A 19967-nucleotide genomic window follows, 5' to 3' on the forward strand; every position below is an offset into this window, starting at 1 on the left:
CTAGGAAAAGCATGCTACATCAATGTGTCTTTGGTTCCCCAAAATGCCGTAGTTACAGGCCCACTGGCTACAATTTATTTACTTTGAGGAAAGTGGTATCTGTGACAGCTCCAGATTATGAGCAAGGCATTTTACAATCGACCACTTCAGCAACAAATGTTATATGCAGCATATGATGGGCTTCGTCTTTCTCTCCTTGATGGATACTACTATCCTGTTGGTGTTACACTGTCACTGTTACGACACACCCACTTTTCAACAATCGAATTAATTTCCTGCCTATCCTGTTTTACTCGGAAATATGTCGCAATACTAACGCTAGATACTCTCTAGATACATCTGGACTTTAACCAAATGCATTTTTTGACAAATATGAAAACAGTCTGAGACAAAGAGAGACTCACCCCTCGAATCTTATCGCCACCTTGTAAGCCACGGCCACTATGGCAGTCAGGACGAGACCAACAGGACTGGCACCACTGAAGACAGAGAGGGAGAGAGAAAAAAGAGCTCATATATTGTGTGTACAATTTAATGTGTACTGGATATGTGAGCCACTTCTCAGTGAAGTACCCTTTTTATGACAATCTGTCTCAAACAGATGTGAACTGTTTTATGACAGGAAACAAGAGAGGTAGAGATGTACATACAAAGAGCAATAGAGCATAACTTGAGATTGAAATAAAAATCATTATCATTGTGTCAAGCTAAAACATTATTTCCACACTTTCAAAATATACAATAGCTGGATTAAAGCAGATAATGTGAATGCCAGAGAAGACCAAAGAGGGGTGAAACTGTACTTTTTTTTTTCAAAGAAATGATTGTTTGATGGTATAGTGGATGATAAAGTGAAATTAAATTTAAAATAGTTAAATCTACATGTTTTAAGAAATTAGATAATAAATTAAGACCATTTCTAAGAATATAAAGACCATTCAAAAGGAGCAATTTTTAAACTGAGTTTTTACCCTGTAGTTTATACTCGTGGAGAAAAATATACACACACAGCACACTGACCTATATACCTGATCAGAAAGTGGCACAGTGACATATTTATTCTACCAAGACAGAAAAAAACATTACAAATCACGTCGGCACACTTCACTCAAAAGAACACATGATGGTTATGCAGTGGCCATAATTAACTAAAAAACCTGTGAGTGCTGGACTAAAAGCCCTCTCATGTGGAACAGGGGTGTGACTCACAAAAAGCTATTTCCTCAAATCAGTGTAGACACATATATACCACGTTCAAATTATACATTATGTCTGGTCTGGCCTGCATTATGCGTAACCTTAACATTCCACAGGGATGGCTTAATTTCCCTTCGCACCACCTATGGAAGCTTACCATTGCCACCGTTGCCATTAAGGTAAAGAAAGAAGCATGATGACAATCAGGTGGACTGTCACTGTCTGGCCGCTCCAATTGACTTGCTGATCAGGCTTATAAAACTCTCCACCCTGACCTACTTCAGCAGCAGTAATGGAGTAATGGAGCCACCAGGATAGAGAAATTCAGTGCTTTTCCTGAGTTTTTAAGGTCAGTTGGAAAAATATAACTTAAACATAGACCATATAATATAATGGACGTAGCCACAGTAACGTCACCCATTGGTGATTTGCCTCCCATTTTAAAGCTGCTTTTTTTGGAGCCATAAGTCACCATATTTGGACGACAGAGTGCGGAGATAACCTTAGCTAGCTGCTAATTGGGTTAGCACAGAACATATACAGCTATAACTCTGATAATACTAATGCTAAAGCTATTTTCTACTGGCAAAAATGGTCTTAAATCCATTGAAACAAAATGTACTTACCGGGAGAATTGAATATGCGACTCCTAGGAGGGTCTTTCAGTGAAACCAAACACTTAACAGGACTTTTTAAGGAAAAACCAAAATGTTTCAATTAACTTTCATGAGCTGAAATCACTGATAAAGCGACAGCTATGGCTACACCTACATTACGTGAATCTGGGGTTACACCATGGTTGGGTTAGGCTCATAGATGTATACTGATACCTAAACACTGGATGGCAAGATGGCGCCTATTCATTCCAATGGAGTTGGTTGCCTAGCGCAAAGAGTTTGTCTTGTCAACAGTTTTATAGATGTGTCTTTTACAATTGTAACCCATGGGGAGAAAATGCTTTTTGGGCAGCAGTGGATTATTTCACTACATTACTACTGGAAAACATCTGAAGCAAGGTTGAACGGCTTTCCTGGGGGCCTGGTTAGCCTACCTAACCAACAATGTTGCTGTGGTAGTGACTTGTCAACAGACAGCACCCACCTGTCCCTAAAAGCAGCCATGCCCTTACTTATGCACAACTTTAAGCCTTAATAAAATTTAAATGGATGAGTTAGAAAATAATTAACCCTCCGTACAGCTGTCATGAACAGGGAAATTAGCTATAGAGACCATAACAGTTTTTTGCAGCAGGCTGTAAACATGTTTTTTTTCTGCTGTAAAGCTGGGCATTTCAACATGGGGGTCTATGGGGACTAACTTGCTTTTATGCCAAACTAGCTGTTGAATATTAAAATAATTGAGAAAAGAAAAATATTCTTTTGTAATTTGAGTGTACTGACCCATTTAAGAGCTTGGAGGCAATTCTTCTGACTTAGTTAACCTACAACTTTAGCCCACCACAAAACCACACTGACTTTATGTTCACAGTTGCAATGTAGTGCCAATATTTTGCTTTTCTCCCTGGAGAGCCATGAACCAGGTCAAGACATATGAAGTGAGGAAAGGTTTGACACTACCTGTGGTTTCTAAAAATTACTTCTTTCAAATCTTTTAACTGCCTGTGCCCTTTTTTAAGATCACGGGAGCCACAGAAAATGGAATTGCACACACCAGGAGCTTTCTGTTCAGCGATTTAAAATGGAAGGTCATTACTTTTTTGTCAGAATTTGTTGACTTCAGGCCAAGAAAGAAGTCCTTTCTTTTTGTTTCTGATAACATATCTGATTGCAATTATTTGTAGTTTTTGCAACCAGGGATTTCATATTGGGCCAGGTTTTACATTTTACCCTCTTGGATGATAAATGTCCCTTTAAAACCACTACTGTGTATTTTTCCTTAGGTTACTTCAGTGGAATAGCCTTGGAGTTATTCATCACTCTTGGGATGTTCCCTCTTACACATCTATTTCTGTACATTCAAGTACATTTCAGTTTTACTTTCCTTTCAGTTCATAGTATGTCAATGGCAGGAGGATGCGAACAAAACTGTCGTGTCTTCAAACACTTTTCTCGTGACTTAAGATTTCTGTGTCAGTTCAGTAATAACTGTGATTACATCCAATTACCTTCAAATCTGACACACATAAAAGCAGCTACCACTGACCTATATTATAAAGTCTTACAACTGACAAAACCGAAACTGCTCAGAGTGTCAGCTGACTTTCTTGTGCAAAAAACTGAAACGAAATTCCAATTTATCAGGGTAACACAGTGCTCCCCTGAGCTAGACGTGAATGCCAGTTTTCTTCTGATTCAATCTGTCCTTGACTTTGTCAGCTACAGGAAAAAAAAGTAGAGCATCTCTTTACACTTTTACTGGATTTGTTACATGGTCGTATGATCCACAGAGAGAACAACTGTTGATTTTGTGCAAGTTAATTTGCATCTGAATAAATGAATGCTAATGTCAGAAGGGTTTTATTATTTTCCATTCTGTGCATCTGTCCTGTTCGCACATGCCGGGAAGTCTCAGTCAGCATGCTGTTATCTGAATCTGTATAAATGCGCGACTATACACCATGTGCGTTTCCAAATGTGCTGTCTGTATGAATCAGGCTGCAGACGCTTATATGCTGGCAGCGTGGTAAACTAAGAACTTAAACAAGGACATAGGGACAAAAAAAGTTTGTGCCATTCTAGATTAAAAAGGAATGTAATTGTGTACAATTTCATTGAAAATGGAGAAAAAGTAGATGTGGTAACTGCTGCAGACTGGAAGACTGAGTGAAGATCTTTTCTATAACACATACTCACTAGGGCTGTCAACGAATATTCTAAATTCAAATTTAAATTCAAATTTGAAAAAAAAAATGGACCTTCGAATGTGAAAATTGATATTCGATTGTGGAGGGAGAAAAAAAACACCACAGCAGCTGTCCTCTTTGCGAGTGGGCGTTGGCGTCAGACGCGCATTTCTCCATGCTGGTCGACAAGCGGTTCTGCTCCCAGCTGTTGTCTCCATCACCCGGCTTGACACATTCGCTCGCGGCTCGCGCAGAAAATAGACCAGACGCTGAAACGATCGCTGCAGGGCGCGAGCCGGTCACGGTCCAGTGCTTCGAGGCTATTCGCAGCGCTTCCGCGGGCGGTGTGGCCACGGGTCAGAGAGGGGGGGTGGGGGGTGGGGGGCGAGCAAGAGGTCCGCGGTCGTTTATAACGTAATGCTATAGATAATTGTTTTATGTGTTTTAATGTGCATGTATGTCAATGTTTTCAAAGACGTTTATGTGGAAATAAAAATACCTACAAGTAGTTACGTTTCCTTGTATTAATACATATACAAGTATGTTTCCTTGTATTGGTTTGCCCTCTTGTGGACATAATGCGGAAAAAAAAATATTCAAATGGTTCGAACCTATGAGTTATTTTTAGAAGGAATATTCGAACGTCATTTTTGAGCAATTTTGACAGCCCTAATACTCACAGAAAATGCCAATGGATGTGAGTGACATAGCAGTGTTGAAAACTGTCAGCAGTTGCATGTACCTCTAGATGCGCAACTTTCATTACATGGCCTGCAAAAATATGTAGGTCATATGCTCATCTCTGAGATTTTTCTTGATGGATGGCATTAGAAGAGCTTGTTGCTGGACAGTGCTTAACCCCGGAGCAGTACTGTCGATTTAGGGCATAAAGGTTCCTTCTCACACACGCACGCCAATTGAGAAGTTGACTTCCCATATTTCTCACCTACAAGAGTGGGGAACTCATCGAGGAGTCAACCTATCAAATCTGGTGCTCCACAAGGAAGGATATTGGGGCCGCTGCTGTTTTACCTACACTTTGTAATGTCTGGGGATCTGTCAGTTGGACCACCTTTCTTCAGGACTGAAATATCTTTAAAACTTGGGGATAGTCACGAAATTAGTCATGAAATTTAGTGTAAATATATATTGATAAGGTTCTATGAAAAAAAAATGGCGTTGTGAGAAAGTCCTCATTGAGTAATCCAAAAATTATTGCATTGTTAGGAGACATTCAGAAACACGTCACAGACCCATTTTAGTGTTAGAAAATTTGAGCAACACTGTTTACCACTATGGGGCACACGACTCTAGTAAGTTAATGCGTGCATTGCATGTACAGTACATCCAATTACCATCTTCTATAAGCTCACAGTGGTAGATATCAGTCTGAGCGAGGGAGGTTAACCCACTGAAACTGGGCTAACAGCATGTATCCAAACTCAAAATCTCCTTACAACTCCCACATAAACACTTCTTCAATGAGAAGCAGCAGACAGGCTGTGGGTGCTTTGCGTGCAGAGAATACTGTGGTTCACTGCCACTGTGTTCTTCTCAACAAGACATAGATGATACCGGACCGGCCCCCTGAGAAAAGTGATGCATCCAATAGAGAACAAAAGCTCACACAGAGCGACCAGCGTGATGATCGATTCATACTTTTGAGAGAATGGTGAAGTAAATCTAACCTAACTTAATCTAACCCATCACACACAAAACACGTACACAGGACAGGTGCACCTTCTTCTCATTTCATTACTTTATCCTGCCTATAGAGACGCCACTGCTGTCCCATCTATTTTGGTGTACTGAAACTAAGTTTGAAAAACAGAAAACATGAAGCCTTTATTATAAGGACAGAATGCATAATGTGTCAGTAAAAATAAATGATTAATACTGTATGTGTGATGACACTCTAAACACATAGGCGTCTTCAAATTCATTTACGATTTTGATTTCAGGATTGTGGTATTCATACTTTTCTTTAAAGCTGCATTGCCTGATGTTTTTGGCCACAACACTGACATGTTTTTACTTCATGAAGTTATTATGGTAAACAGATGCCTATTCACACATCCAGCATACACAGAGCAACGTTAGCATACATCTGTAGTTGTGTTTTTGGTCACGTGGAAAATGTAAGTCTTATTTACCCTTCTTTTAGCTCTGTTTGGGTCTCCACCTACTCTTGAAGGAAATATCTGATTCTCAAGCTGCCAAATGCTTCACCATGTTTACTAGCTGGTTGCTAACTTTGCACGTCTGATGCTAGACATGTAGTGTACAGTGGGTTTATTCAAGCTTTTTGACTGAAAGCAGCTGCCTGTTGCGTCTGGACAAAAGGTTGATAAGATTTTTAATTTTTTTTATATACTTTATTAATCCCCAAGGGGAAATTCAATTTTTTCACTCTGTTTGTCAATTACACACAGGTCCGAACACACACATGAACAAACAGGACCTATACATGCACTAAGTGGAGAGATGTCAGAGTGGGCTGCCCATGACAGGCGCTCAGAGCGGTTGGGGGGTTCGGTGCCTTGCTCAGGGGCACCTCGGCAGTGCCCAGGAGGTGAACTGGCACCTCTCCAGCTACCAGTCCATGCTCCATATTTTGGTCCGGACGGGGACTTGAACAGGCAACCCTCCGGTTCCCAACCCAAGTCCCTATGGACTGCACTACTGCCGCCCCCTGAGCGCCCCCTGAGCGCCCCCTGAGCGCTCCCTGAGCGCCCCCTGAGCGCTTAGGGTGAACCAAAACAGTAAAGTTACTGGCTGTTAAACCAAAACAATGAGCAAAAAGGCACTAAAATGCTCCGTAGAGCTGAGAGGAACTAGAGACCTAGGTGATACTTCTCTGTAGGTTTGACAACATGAGTGACCCCTTATTTACACAGCTATTTGATCCATTGTTAATGTGAAAATACTGAGGAATAGCAGTTTAAGTGTGAGCATGCTAATACTAGCATGTAGCTCAAAGCACTGCTGTTCCCACGTACAACCTCACAGAGCCATTAGCATAGCAACCCTTTGATATTAACACATAATTATTTGATCTGTTGATGAAAAAAGTGCCTTAGCCTGATTGAGTAGTTTAATTGAAAACTGTCAAGCGAAGGCAGAGATGTAGTGGTGTGTATACACAGGTATTAGGCATGTACCCACCTCTGGAGAGGGAGATTTACTGTATACCTGCCTTATGCTGCATTCACATGGAATCAGGCAAACATTAGACAGCAAACCGAATGTCATGTTAGTGGATGAGAGAAGGATGGTAAAACTTGGGTGAGGCTGGCAGAAAATACCGTCAACGGCAACGGTAGACGGCAATGCTGTCCAAAGTTAAAATATTTTAACTTTTCGCATTCACCGGCCACGGAAAACTCAACTGGATGTAACGTAGTTCCAAAACGGAAAAGAAAACATGGCTGAACTCGACAACGAAAAGCTAGTACTTTTGGTGCAGCAGCACCCAGAATTATATGACCAAACTTTAAAAGCCTACCGTGATGCTTCCAAGAAGGCGTACATATGGGACGCGATTAGCGCAGAGTTGGGTGGAATATCAGGTACGTAATATGACATGTAACGTTATGAATTGCTTTATTAGCTTAGCAAGCTATCTGGCTAACGTAGCTCTGTAGCCCAAAAACATTGCCATAGCAACAATCACGTGTCACAAGTCACGTGAGTCTCATTTTTCCATTGTGCCGTTCCGTTGGACCGCTTGTTTATTTCTCCCATTCCGTCCAGCAGATGTCTCCCGTCTGCTGCCTGCCTGATTCCATGTGAATGCGGCATTAAAGTAGCTAGAGATGCATGCCAGTGTCTATCTAGCAGGCTGTAGCCAACCCTGTAATCGTCCGTGTAATCTGCAGTGCTCACTGCATCCCAGAGGCTTTTGTTCCCTGATATTAGTCTATAAGGCATTGCCTCTGCCCAGGCAATTGGTTGTCCTAAAAACATCACCATGCCAAGAGCTTTGTTAAGCATGAACAAAATTCCTTTCCCTTCAAGCTTTGGGACAGACACCGCTGCATTGCTTAATAAAAGATGTGAAAACCTGACATGGCTGATAAACTTTAACTTTGATCACACTCTTACGCATTTCCCTGCCTGATTTGAGGAGAATATAAAGATCATGTGTCATGTTCGGCAGGAAGTTTCAACTGGGGCTAGAATTTAATGTAATTTACTCCTATAGTAATTGGAATACCCTTTGAACAAATGAGGCCCTCGGCAAGTGGATAAAATTTCAACTTCCAACTTATTATGAAAGCATTGACATATGGGTATACATGTACGGAACAGACAGAATCTAGGGAAGCCACAGCTACAGTGGCATCCAGTGAATAAGTCTTAATGACAATTGAACAGCACTTAAAGGAAGTTCTGCAATTCTTATTTGAGAATAAATGCACAGTTAAGCCAAGCAGTTGGATAGAAGTCAAGAGAAGGACATTTGGAGGTGGTGAAGGAGAGTACTATGATGGAGATGTACAGAATGTTTGTAGGGGGAACTGTAAGTGTCACAGGGTTTTATGTGATTTTTCTATGCACTCTGGAAAAGAATTAAGTAACTAATTTAAGAAAAGGGTAGAAACACAAGCTATTTAAATCATGAATGTGTTTACATAAAGAAAACAAATCTATCTTTTTTTTCCCTTTGGTGTTTGACCCTGTTTCGTCACAAATACAGAGAGCTCCAAATATAGAACACTGCGATTAACAGGTCGTAATTAGCAAGTTAGACGTGAGAGAATAACAACACGCCAACGCTAAAATCCATGCACCTCATTTCAGATCAGGAAGAAAAAGATATTTATATGCAGTAAATTCAATCAATGGCATTTGTCTTAATTTTCTTACATTATTCTTTCAAATATGTGACATTATTTGGTATATTATTTAAAACAAGGTACACCTTTTTTGACTGATTATTTTTTAGTAGAATAATTCCTTTAAAAGGGATAAAGCTGAGATAAACAGACCTCAGTGTTAACCATGCAGAATAATTTGATCCCTGTCTTTGATACTATCTCATCAGTTTTAATATTTCTGAGTGGTTATATGGTAGCGTATGACCATTTTATACCACACAGAGTAGCAGTGAAGGAAAATATGACACATGCAATTATTTTGTCATTCTGCTTCTTATTATTCTAATACTATTGAAGGATGGGAGCATTGTCCTAGGATGTTTCCATGAAACACAGGGTGATTTTCTGCACACCATGCTCAAACTGTTGAATGCAGCTCTGAACTCTGATTTGGGGGGTGGAATCATGCATGTCAGACCCTTGTTGAATGACCTTAAGATTCTGCATTCACTGTAAGCTGCAATTTTATGAAGTAGGCCTAATTGTAAAAAATGGCTGCAGCTGAAATGTCGAACCACTTCTATCATCTTAAAAATTACACTGAAACGTTGGACTTTAGTATTCATAAATAGCAAGTGAATGGTAATTTTATTACTACCACTTTGGTCCAGACTGAAATCCCTCAACAGCTATTGGATGAATCATCATGACATCTTGTTGTTCTTGAAACGTTTTTGAACTGCTTTGAGTGACAGGAGGGTGCTGTTCATTAACGAGTTGCTACCTTGGCAACATTGGTTAGGTTACCATGCGTAACCCCAACTTCACAGAGTAAGCATAGCTGTACATGTCGCTTTTTCAGTGTGTTTTCAGTTGATGAAAGTTAACTGTAACATTTCAGTTGCCTTATAAACTCTTATTCAGTGTTTGGTTGTAATAAAAGACCTCAAAGGAGTTGCTTGTTTTTCTTAATGGTTTTAAGCCAAAAATTAGCATTAGCATTATCACAGCTTACCATAGCTGTAAATACACCGTGCTAACCAAGCTAGCAGCTTGCGTTATCTACACTCTCTGGTCCAAATATGGTCACTTCTGGCTCCAGAAATCTAAGATGGCAACGGCCAAAATGCCAAACCACAGATTTTAAAGCAGGAGTCCACAAACCAGCGGGTGATGTCACGGTGGCTACGTCCATAATTATAAACAGTCGATGGTCTAGCCGATTAGAAGTTACTCAAACAAGCAAAATTTTGAATAACACATTACATTATGAGGGAAATAAAGAGCACAGACAAGCAGGGAACATCAAAAGTATATACATTTAATGTAATAGAAGAAAACAACAAAATGAATCAGACGTGCAAGACAAAAAGAGATGTTAACAACCCCCTGTTTTTTGTGATGTCAGAGCACATCTGATGTACAATCAAAAACTAAAAGCGGTTTCAATAACTTTGGATTTAACTGTTGCAGTAACAAGAAGGCTTATGCCACATGACCTGACCTGAAATGTGCTACAGTCAAAATCCAAAATCTGCTGGTGTTGCAGTAGCCTATCTAAATACATAATTTTCTCCTAACAGTGAAACAAAAAACATATGCTAAATCATACCTCTACCACAAGAGCCATGCTGTGATCAAGGCACAGCAAATACAGCCATGAATATACCCTTTGTCTGTGAAGCTATATCATTAGATGTATTTTAACTGTTATATGACTGAACTCTTTCTCTGCTGTTGCATTCTGCACGCATACACACTGTAGCTTCAGCCAGAGTCGAGTAGGAACAGTGTAGGATAGAGCTGAGTGGAGTGACAGCAGCGGATGACCTTTTGAAAGTCACAGCGTTGTTCTCTCTCACTCAGAGATACTGCTCTTTCCCACAAGCACAACACATGATAATAGTCCATCGTGTAACTAAAGGTCAGCATTCCCCACGGTGCCAATCACTTTGGTAATGTTAAGTAAGTAAGTCAGTGACCTGGAGAGGTTTTCTCAAAGTGCAAGTGGACAGAAGGCAAAGAAATAGGGCTGAAATGAATACCTAGCTTGTTAATGCATTGGCTACACTACTTGAAGTTTTAATCCTACTGATACTAAATAAGGCCAGCATTTTTAAATAGCAGCTATTCAATCTGTTGTATTGAAAGTCTGTATATTTCAATTTCTTTAAGTGGCAGTTTTCATTATTAGAGGTCCACTTTTCCTGAGCAGAATCCATACTCAAGCACAAGGGACAAAGTGACAGAAGTAGATGCATGCACAAAATCTCTGTTTAATTTCTGACAGAGAAGTTGCTTGAGGTAAGTTTGTGGCACCCAGTAGTCAATACTAGGTACCCAACTCAGAAATATTACAGTGAATTCGGATTTGGCTGTTTCATACGTATATTCGACTATTCATTCCTTTTTTTATACAGAGTTTGAGCGGGGTTCGAAAGGATGTTCAGAGTAACAGTGACGTTCATATAATATAGTAAACAAGCAAATTTATCCATTGAGCTAATGCATGCTAGCTACATTAACGATGCACTGGAAATGTCCAACATTTTTTGTTGACACTAAATATCAAACAAAAGCCAGAGACTGTATCGTATACAGTTGCTGTGAGCTGTAAATTCACCAATTCTATGCAGAAGATACCTTTCTGTCAGAGCCTGACCAAGCCAAACCTCTCAGAAATATTCCTAGAAGTACACTGCACACTAACTGACAAAACAAAACAAAACAAAACAAAACAAAAAAGACTGCTCTTCTTGACGAATGTCAGTCAATTGAGGGAGTTCTGACTAATGATTCGAATCAGCCCCAGGTCTAGGCAGCCCTAGTGAATACGTTTTATTTGGAAATGGGGCCAATGCAATTTGAAAAATAAGTGTTGTTAAATCAACTGGGAATGGAATCTTATGGAGTAAAACTTCAGTATGTTCCATGCTGAAAGTCACATTTAAGTGTATCATGCAGTCGGAGCACCTTGGCACCACAGTGGTTACAGCACATGCTATGTTACTGTTATTTCTCGGGTTCTGATTTCAGCCAGCCCCCTTTTCGAATCCACTTCTATACTTTCATTGATCCAGTAAAGGCCAAAAAAATACATCTTACACAATCACTGAATGTTTGTGTGCATAAAACAGATGAAAATAGACTAAAAGGGTACAAATGTTTCTCCATAGTCATTTTGGGTCATCCTCTGGGGACCACAAACATATACATACAGCATTTTTAATGGTAATCCATCCAATAGTTGTTAAGATATTTCAGTCTGGACTTAAGTGGTGGACCAACCAGCTGCCATCCATGCTGCTAGTGTGGCTAAAAGCATAATAATACATACTGTTTATTAAGGGGTTTTGAGGTGAATGTATGGATGCTTAATTTTTTCAACTGTGGATTCAACTAACAGACTGTTCAACTGTGTTTTACGGAGACATACAGATGTGAAGAGGGAGCAAATGTCTCTCCTTTTCATGCTTGATCTGGTATTACTGGTTGGAACCAAAGATGCAACATGTCCGAATGTTTCAACTCAAGAGAAGATCAGATTGCACTTTAATAAAAAGCAGGTTTCTTGTCATAATGTCACATTATACTGTTGCATGAAAAGTGCTGCTCACTATCAATGTTAAGATGTCAGGAGGAAATATGATACGCACCCCACAAATTACAGTACTACTCCTTCAAGTTGGGTACCACAGTACTTTTCTAGGGCATCATTCTACACAGAACTACACAATATATAACCCCAAAAAGGATGGCATCATGCAGCAATTGTAGCCTCTATCTTATTTATTTAGCAGCACGAGTCCAGCCTGTGTCCATGTCATCTAAGTGCATCTGCTAATGTGAGTCAGCTCATCTTCTGTCCAGGTCACACAGAGAGGCCAGTAAGTGGCCTAATGTGAGGGTGAGATTGTCTGGCACAGCAGAGGTGCTTGTGGGAGCGGAAGAGGTGTGAGTGTGTGCGCAAGTGGGTGGAGGTGGGGGTTATGCGGTGAGTTTTTCCCTCCTTGTGTTGTTTCCATCAGGATCACTGAAGTACTCTCATGGTAACAGTGATGAATGTCCCTGACACCATATCTGAAGAACATATTAATAACATGTGAGAGAAAACAAGAAACATCACTTTGATGTGATAGCAGGTGTATATATGTGAGAAATGAATAAATTTAAGGCACCCTACGCAGTTTTTGACCACTGGTGGTGCTACTGTTTTGAGCAACAAGCAATGCACCGCATGCGTGTAACACAGACTGCATATAGATAATAGACATAGCCACCATGACATCACCCATTGATTTGGGGACTCGGGGTTAGGCATTTTGGCTGTTGTCATGTAGAATTTTTGGAGCATGATGTAACCATGTGTGGACAAGAGGGTGGAGATAACCCTAGGGCTAGCTGCTAGCTTCGTTAGCACAGTGCAGTTACAACTATGGTTTACTGTGATAATACTCATACTAATGCTAATTTTCACAATTAGCACTTTTTCTTGGAGCCAACCTCAAGTGGCCATTTGAAGAACTGCAGTTTGTGGAACTTTGGCATTTTTCAGCACAGAGCTTGGCACTTGGTGTAACATGATACACATTTCTACTAATAACAGACTTTGACCTTGAAAACAGCAATGGACAAGACAATCTTAACTCAAGGTCAACTTAGTCACTTGTTCAGAAGCCTTAGACTGCATGGTCCTCATCAGCAGATAGAGTTTGCTCAGTTGCTGTGGAACTGTCAAGTGCTGCAACAATCCACTATCTTGAGCAACTGAGGACTTTCACAAGGATTTCAAGGCTGAGAATGGACTGTCAAGCTAAACTTTCAAACCTGCAACAATCGATTTTTTGGCGAGGGCCATGGAAACAAGTTGTGAACAAAACACAGGTTAACTATCACTTTTTAAGTAGATAAGGCAAACTTGCAAACAGTTGCTTTTATACACATTCAGCAGACACAGGCCAATGTTAGCACTGATTTGGAGTTGTGTTTATGTCCACCTGGTGAATGCAAGTCCAATATTCACTCTCCTTTTGGCTCCATTTGTGGACTTCACCACCTCCTGAAGGAAATATCTGGCTTTTTAGAAGCTAAATCCTTCATTATGTTCAACAGCTAGTTGTAAACACTGTTTGTTGTTTGGTTCTTGGCAGGTAGAGTGCAGTGGCTTTAACAAAACAATTGTAAAAAACTAAAAAGATAAGCTGAAGATTGCTATAAAGCTGTGCAGAGCTGAAAGGAACTGCACAGTCAACAGAAGACTCACTGAGGGTTCCTTATAACAAGCAACCCATTCTGCAAACTCCATCTGCTGACCACGCTAGACTCTGTATTGTGGTCAAAACCCCATATGATATTCAAAGCATTAATACGCATTAACAAATACTAGCTATAGGCCTGTTTCCACCGCAGGAACTTCCGGGTAATTTTACGGGGCCGGGGCCATTGGTGCATGTCTCCACCGCAAGAACCACCCCCTAAGGACAGAGTTCCGGAACTTTTACAGGGGCTAAAGAAGTCCCTGCCTCGGAGTAGGTACTCAGAATGCCCGAGAAACTCCTGGCTGGGGCTTGGGGATTACTTGGTGCTGATTGGATATACTCAAGGAGGGATGTGACAACAACAGAAAGCAACAAAATAGCCAGCATTTTTAAAACTCAGCAGACGAGGGTTAGCTCGTTCATATAGCTTCCGCCCGTGGCCCGTGAAAAAAATATTTTTTCCAGCGGATATCTTAGTTACAACATGATTGAGCTAGCAAAGCAGTTTTGTGTTGCTATGTGTGGTATTTATTCAGTTATGGGAAATCATGATGTCTAGAAAGCATCAGTAGTGGCTACAGCTGACAGGGACAGCTCACAACAGCATCTGTTAAAAGCCTCCCGATGTCGGATACGACATGAAACTACTCCAGTTAGCTCAATCATGTTGTAACTAAGACATCCGCTGGAGAAAATATTTTTTTCACGGGCCATTTACTGAGTTATTACAGACACTGCTATCGGCTAACAGCTAACAACGTCCCTACGTCGCCCCGGTCAAAATGGTCGCGCAACGATTACGTCACATCCAGAGCTCGTAACTTTACAGGAACCTTCCTCCTACTCCGCTCTCTCAGTGGAGACACGGCAGTTGAGAGAGCCGAGCGAGAGGACGTTCCTGTAGTAGTTCCTGCTCCCCAAATAGTACCAGGAACTTCTTCAGTGGAAACGGGCCTTATGTAAAGAGGAATGATGGCATCCTGAGCAGAGAATAAAGTCACCGTCCCTCTTTGTGTGTTACAATCAGCTTCTCTGTTCTTCGTTGTGGTAGCTGTGCTGGGTGCACATGCATGTTGTGCATGTGAGTGTACCCAACTGGCTAACTAATTGCCAGTGCTCTGCATTGCCCACATATAGTGGTCACCACTAATATCAGGACAGCACTGTTGCCATTAGGATTGTTCCTGCTGTTAGCACCATTAGTAGCTAGCTTTGGGCTCAGCTACCTCCATGTTGAAAGCCATCTGCAGAGCACTTCTAAATCACATTTGGGTGGTATCTTTTTTTTTAAACGCCTTCCTAACATTTCACCAGGGTATACAGTATATGATGATATTTGCGTAAATAGATAAATAAACAACCAACAGCCCACTGCCTCCGCACCGGCTGTTCGATAGTCCTGTAACATTATCCCCACCAGTTATCCCACCACTTTCAGTTATCATCTTCTCTCAGCTGCAGTGCACTACATCACCTCAATACAGCATCTCCCTATTTGTTTTTGAAAGTATTGAAAATCATACTTTCTGGATTTTTGAATACCCTGGCACTCCGTAATACTGTGATATCACCCAACCCAAGCCTAACCTGAATCATAAATACGCTCTGAATACTGAATAGAGTTCACATAATACATTAATCTGAAAACACCAAAAAACTCCAATTGGGTTGTTTATCATCACCAGGCACCAGAGAAATCTGATTTGGACATTACTGAAGCAGAGGAGACATACATACTCAAAGACATGAGCACCTTTTTGTTAGTTCACTCATGACGGTTTAAACCAGTGGCCTATTTTCAGAGCTTCTATTTGTGTTACTGTAGATTCTAAGAACAACCAGGTACAAAGGGACAGACCCTGAAGACAGCATAACAGGTTGAAACAGAGGCTGACTAAACATTGAAGGGAGAAAGAAAGATAAAGGTTGCTGAAGAGACACAGGGAGAGAGAGATACAGAGAGAAAAAGGTGGTAAGGAAATGAGGCGATCCCTGGTTTGCTCACTCAGAACTTACAGTGCAGAAGATATGGGGCTGAATTCAGTTCAAAGCAAAGATAAAATAGGGCAAAATTAGTCACAACAAAAAGGACTACAGAGGCAGTTAAATTGGGAATGGAGTCCACGTAACCCTGAATGAGGGAGAATGGGGGGCTAATAGCTTTTTATTGGCAGCTGGCTCATCAACCCCAGAGCGCTCGCCTAGCAACTACGCACACTGGGCTGCGACAGACGTGGTCACAGTTGTCATAGTGACGAGGCACACGTTAAAGTTTTTACCTCCTCACCCATTTCAGGAGGGAACTGATTTGCAACTTGAGAAAAAACATTTTCCATTTGTAGGTCGCAGCTTATCGTCTATGCCGCTCCTGCATGCCCTCACTTTATTTATAACGCCACTTGACGTACATCAGTACTTAAGCAGTCGGGTGACGGGCCATTTTCCTTTAATTTGATTTCTTTTTTGTACGAACAACTCCTTGGGTAGTGCTTAATGACGAACCTGGTAAAAATAACTTGCTATTGTGATTTATTCGAGCCAATCTCAGCTACAGACCTAAGCAGACATTAAATTCGAATTACACTCTTGTTGACCTCAGATGCAGTCATGAAAGTGACCTCTCCTCCTTTCCAGGAGCACACACACACACACACACACACACACAAACACTTACATGAGTGCCAGGCCTAGGTAGTTGGCAGTGCTGCCCCAGTACATAGGGTTTTCTAGGATGTTGAAGGGGAAACCTGTCACCTTCTCATCCATCAGGATGCCAAAGTAGTCACCTGAAAAAACAAAACAGACACACACACAGTGGGTTAATGCTGTAACACACTGAGATGAGATCTACTTGACAAAAACACTCCATTTCATAACTGAAACCTGATAATTGTCACACTCACTCTTCCTGTTCAGTGATCCAGGAGGCTGGGGCATATCCCAGCATGCACTTGGCTATTAGCAGGGAACATATCTGGGGGTGTAATGGTTCTCAGTTTGTCTCCAGGCATCAACCAGTTTAGGTGGATAGGGATTCAGGGCCAAACCTGGACTGTTTAACACTGTTGCCATGGTTACAACCCCCGTATATCTCATTTTAAACTCTGATTTTGGTCCCCCTGTCATGCAACGCTCACTTTTGGCATGTTTCTGACAAACAGAACTGAGGTCAGACTGAGGAAGCACTGCCAAGGATTATGACTTTGGCACCACACGGCCTTGCTAATGCTACACTGTTTGGCTGCCCCTCCATCACCTGGCTGTTACTGATGCAACCAATGTGACCACATCGAAATGACCTCATGTGAAAACTGGGGAGTGAAAACTTGATCATTGTACAAACATTTGCCGGAAAATGTTAAACCAAAAATTGAATTCTTCTCACTTTCTGTGTGAGGAAATATAAATGCTGATTATGTTATGTATATTTTTCCATTTTTCAAAAGAGAATATTTTTTGGGACTTATTTGTTGAAATGGTGTCTTAGGTCTAATCCTGTGGGTGGGTGTTTCTCATGGCAGTAATTGACCAAAATTTTGAGAGCAAGTATTGCTAAGAGACCAGCTATCTACTTATACTATGCTGCTGACTGGAAAAACATCATAGCATGAATGGATTAAGATGAATGAATAGGATACGGCACCGCCACTCAGCCTTGCTGCCGATTTGTCACAGTGGTTTTTTCCCTCGCAGGTCAACATAATAAGAGACTTGAGCTTGAACTGCAAGCAAAGTCAATTATAACTATTTGTGAAGGCAAGCGGGAGCTGCACAATGCCGACACAAAACAGGAAGCTGGGAATCTTTTTTCTTTTGTACAGGGCAATTTAGTTTCATTTAAATGATGTGACACAATCTCGGCTGGCTACCTTTCTTTATAGTTGTTGGAAGTGATTATTATTAACTTTTTTAATGCCCAACCCAACAGTTGCACCAATCAAATTACAGCACCAACACTATCCGTCGGTACCAAAAATCCATGCTCTCTGAAGAACACTTTGTCAGGAGCTTTGTCACTGCAGGACAATAAAGAGAATTTAAATTTAGTCTTTTATGGAAACTAAAATTTTGATATCATAAGTACAAAATACAAAGTAAGAAAAAGCCTACCAAGGATATGTATACTGATAACTTAGCAATATTAATTTAAATTTCAGTTCAGCAACAGTAGAAGTAATTTCAGAATTGTTCTTTGGTACTGGAGGCTGGTGGTACATTGACAGAAAAATGCGAGGTAGTCTGGAACCTTTTGGTTCAATTTCGACATCAAAGGGGCATTTTCAATGTCTGTAAACCAAAATGCATCTGAATACAACTGGAAAGACCTTCAACCAGTGAGAGTAATGAAACGTCACGTAGCGCTGAACGACGGACAAATGTAGACAGACTACAGCCTACAGAAATGAGCTGTAAAGGTGTAGCATCAAAATGTCTGTTAACGAGTGCAGGAGCCATCTCGGGTGTTTTCAAAAATGTCTCAATGATGCCCTGCTATACTGAGCTAGGTTTATACTGATGCTACGGTGCGTGAACCACAAATGAGCTCATTCTGTATGTTGATTAAAGCATGAAGGCTGTGTGGTTACTTGTGCAGTGGCAGCTTTTACCCAATAAAACATTCTTGGCAGCTGAACCACTGTGGGACTCACTGTAACTTGAGCGCTTACCATTGCTTGCTATGTAATAAGTTCCCCAGGTATTATGTGCACACACAAACAATTGAAATACTTCCATTATGCCTCCCTTGTCCACTTGCATGGACACACACACACACACACACACACACACACACAGAGTAGGGAAAACTGACCTGTTGAATTACACATGTGGTGCTGCTGGCCCTGTTTTCTGTCGAATAGAGGCTGTTGATGCCAAGTTATATAACAATTTTCAATATGAATGCTTGTTCAGGTACTGCAGGTGGGGCAGGATATAAAAAAGATTATATAAACAAATGTGTTTGGTTTTGAATCGGAAGCCGGCATAACTGGCCTTCAGAACAATATGCTAACCTCATTTTTGACCTCAAAAGCGACTATCAGCAACCCATTCAAATTCAAAAGCCAAGTGCAGCATTTTTTGTGTGTGTGTTCCTGCGTCACTGTTGTTTCATTGCGGTTATGAAAATGGGCAACCTGGATTTGCTGAAGGGTGGGGATAGCGGTGTGGTCGCCGACGTAGAGGTTAGAGAAGTGGGTCTGTGACCAGTAGGATATGATCGGAGCTTGGATCCTGGACCAGCTAGTCAATGTGTTGACACTGTCTGTGTAATTTGATTATGTTTGGTTCTTTGTTTCTAGCCTTGTGCCATCAGTTTGAATCATCAGGTCACTGTGACTCAAGGGGCTTAATATAGAGCGAATAAGACACATCAAATTACAACACACACCCACAGGCTATATCCTCTATTATGTGTGTTTATGTTTGCGGGTGCTCAGTGAGGATGAATTGGAAAGAAAACACAGAGCAATTAGATTGTGGTGAGAGATAAAGTCATCCCCACATACAGTACACAGGCACATATACACACCCTAATGCCGACCATAAACTGAACACTTTGAAAAGACTTTTCAAATGATTTTAGTCTGACACTGGTGATCTATCTGTGACAATTAATTCATGAGTCAAATAAGTAAACAAATATGCAAAGCTAGATCACCATGTTGGAAACCTTTTGGAAACGGTTTATCATTTGGGGAGCATGATAAGGCTTAGTGAATTTCCTATGATGTACACATGTGTTTTTCCTATTGTGACATGTCTAAATGCGACCTATTCTCAACAGTTCGTATGATATCTAATAAATTAGTGCCCCAAAATGTCAATGGCATGTTACATATTTAACATCAAGTTACATAGGTTAGGTTTAGCCGAGTAAAGTTATGTTTA

At 40.8% G+C, this 19967-nt stretch overlaps 1 protein-coding gene across 1 annotated transcript in view; it reads right to left on the reverse strand.

The window, feature by feature from the left end:
- The window catches only part of pemt (phosphatidylethanolamine N-methyltransferase), a 94877-nt gene that overhangs the window by 9019 nt on the left and 65891 nt on the right, over positions 1-19967 (reverse strand). The window contains exons 5-6 of the mRNA XM_033610563.2: positions 16753-16864; positions 405-479 (exon numbers count right to left, since the gene is read on the reverse strand). Of these exons, the coding sequence (XP_033466454.1) occupies positions 405-479; positions 16753-16864 (187 nt within the window). The remainder of the gene's footprint in view (positions 1-404; positions 480-16752; positions 16865-19967) is intronic.

This window comes from Epinephelus lanceolatus, chromosome 21 (assembly GCF_041903045.1).
Source record: "Epinephelus lanceolatus isolate andai-2023 chromosome 21, ASM4190304v1, whole genome shotgun sequence".
In the NCBI taxonomy this organism is placed as follows: Eukaryota; Metazoa; Chordata; class Actinopteri; order Perciformes; family Serranidae; genus Epinephelus; species Epinephelus lanceolatus.